Below are 1,183 nucleotides of genomic sequence, written 5' to 3' on the forward strand. Positions count from 1 at the left end.
GAAATAACAAGAGCTCTTAAACGCAGAGCCAAGTCTCTAGCCCGTTATACCGTACCCTTTTCTATATAAGTAACACCAGTACCAAAGCAAATGCTAACTGTTGTCATGAAGTAGTTAAGAGTCTGTTAACTGACTTCCGGACACTAGTGTAGGAAATAGTGTCAAAAAATTCAGTGCAGCTGTTTAACTCCCTTTGTCAGGCAGTCACAGCAACAAGAAGAGTCAGGCAAATGATTTACATATCTGTCTTTGGCAATGGCACTACTCAATATTTGGCTTAGGAATCTGCAGTGCTCCATTTAGAGTACTGGATGATGTCTAGAGTGTTGGCTGGGACTTTTTTTTTTTCCAAGACAGGGTTTCTCTGTGTAGCTTTGAAGCCTATTCTGGCACTCACTCTGTAGACCAGACTGATCTCGAACTCAGAGATCAGCCTGCCTCTGCCTCCCGAGTGCTGGGATTAAAGGCATTCACCACCAATGCTCAGCCTGCTGGCTGGGACTTTTAAGAGGCATTTGAAAGCGTGGGACCTCACAAGAAACCAGAGGGTCATTCAGGAATTGGATCCAGTTTGGGGACACAATGGAAAACAATAGGAGAGTCTTAGACCTGTCTCTTGAAGTTTGTAGACTGCATTGTTTTGTTCTAAGAGTTCAGCATGATACAACCCGGAGTTAGGACCTAAAGGTTTCCAAGTTTTAGAATATTTTAAAAGGTCCTTAACCTAGCAGTAAAGGCTCTCAAGAGGTGTTAGGTTGGGCATTATGGGGTAGTCTTCTTCAGAGAATTCCCATCATTCTCTAACGCTACTACACAGATAGACCATTCTATCTTCTTCACTCTCTGATTCTGTTAAGTGATCGGGAGATGAAATTTTGAGACCCATTAGAACAGTGGTTTTCAAACTGTGTGTAGCAACAACCCCTTTGGAAAAATCTCTAGTTACACTGATTCATAACAATAACAAAATTACAGTTATAAAGTAGCAATAAACATAATTTCATGGGTATGGGGGTTCACAACATGAGGAACTGTATTAAAGGGTTGCAGCACTAGGAAGGTTGAGATCCACTGCTTTAGAAGAAAATAGCACAGAACCAGAAAAAGATGACAATTTTAAGGCAGAAGAATGCAGACCTTTAACACTGGTAAGTAGAAAAAAATCTCTTCATGAATTTTAAAT

At 40.7% G+C, this 1,183-nt stretch overlaps 1 protein-coding gene across 1 annotated transcript; it reads right to left on the reverse strand.

The window, feature by feature from the left end:
- Positions 1 to 470: 470 nt before the first annotated feature.
- On the reverse strand, positions 471 to 886 carry Dcaf16 (DDB1 and CUL4 associated factor 16). Its single transcript, XM_021226527.1, is given in 3 exon segments — positions 471 to 552; positions 554 to 588; positions 590 to 886. Coding segments are annotated over 3 exon segments (414 nt in total).
- Positions 887 to 1,183: the final 297 nt, after the last annotated feature.

The sequence above is a fragment of the Mesocricetus auratus genome, unplaced genomic scaffold (assembly GCF_017639785.1).
Source record: "Mesocricetus auratus isolate SY011 unplaced genomic scaffold, BCM_Maur_2.0 Super-Scaffold_100006, whole genome shotgun sequence".
NCBI lineage: Eukaryota > Metazoa > Chordata > Mammalia > Rodentia > Cricetidae > Mesocricetus > Mesocricetus auratus.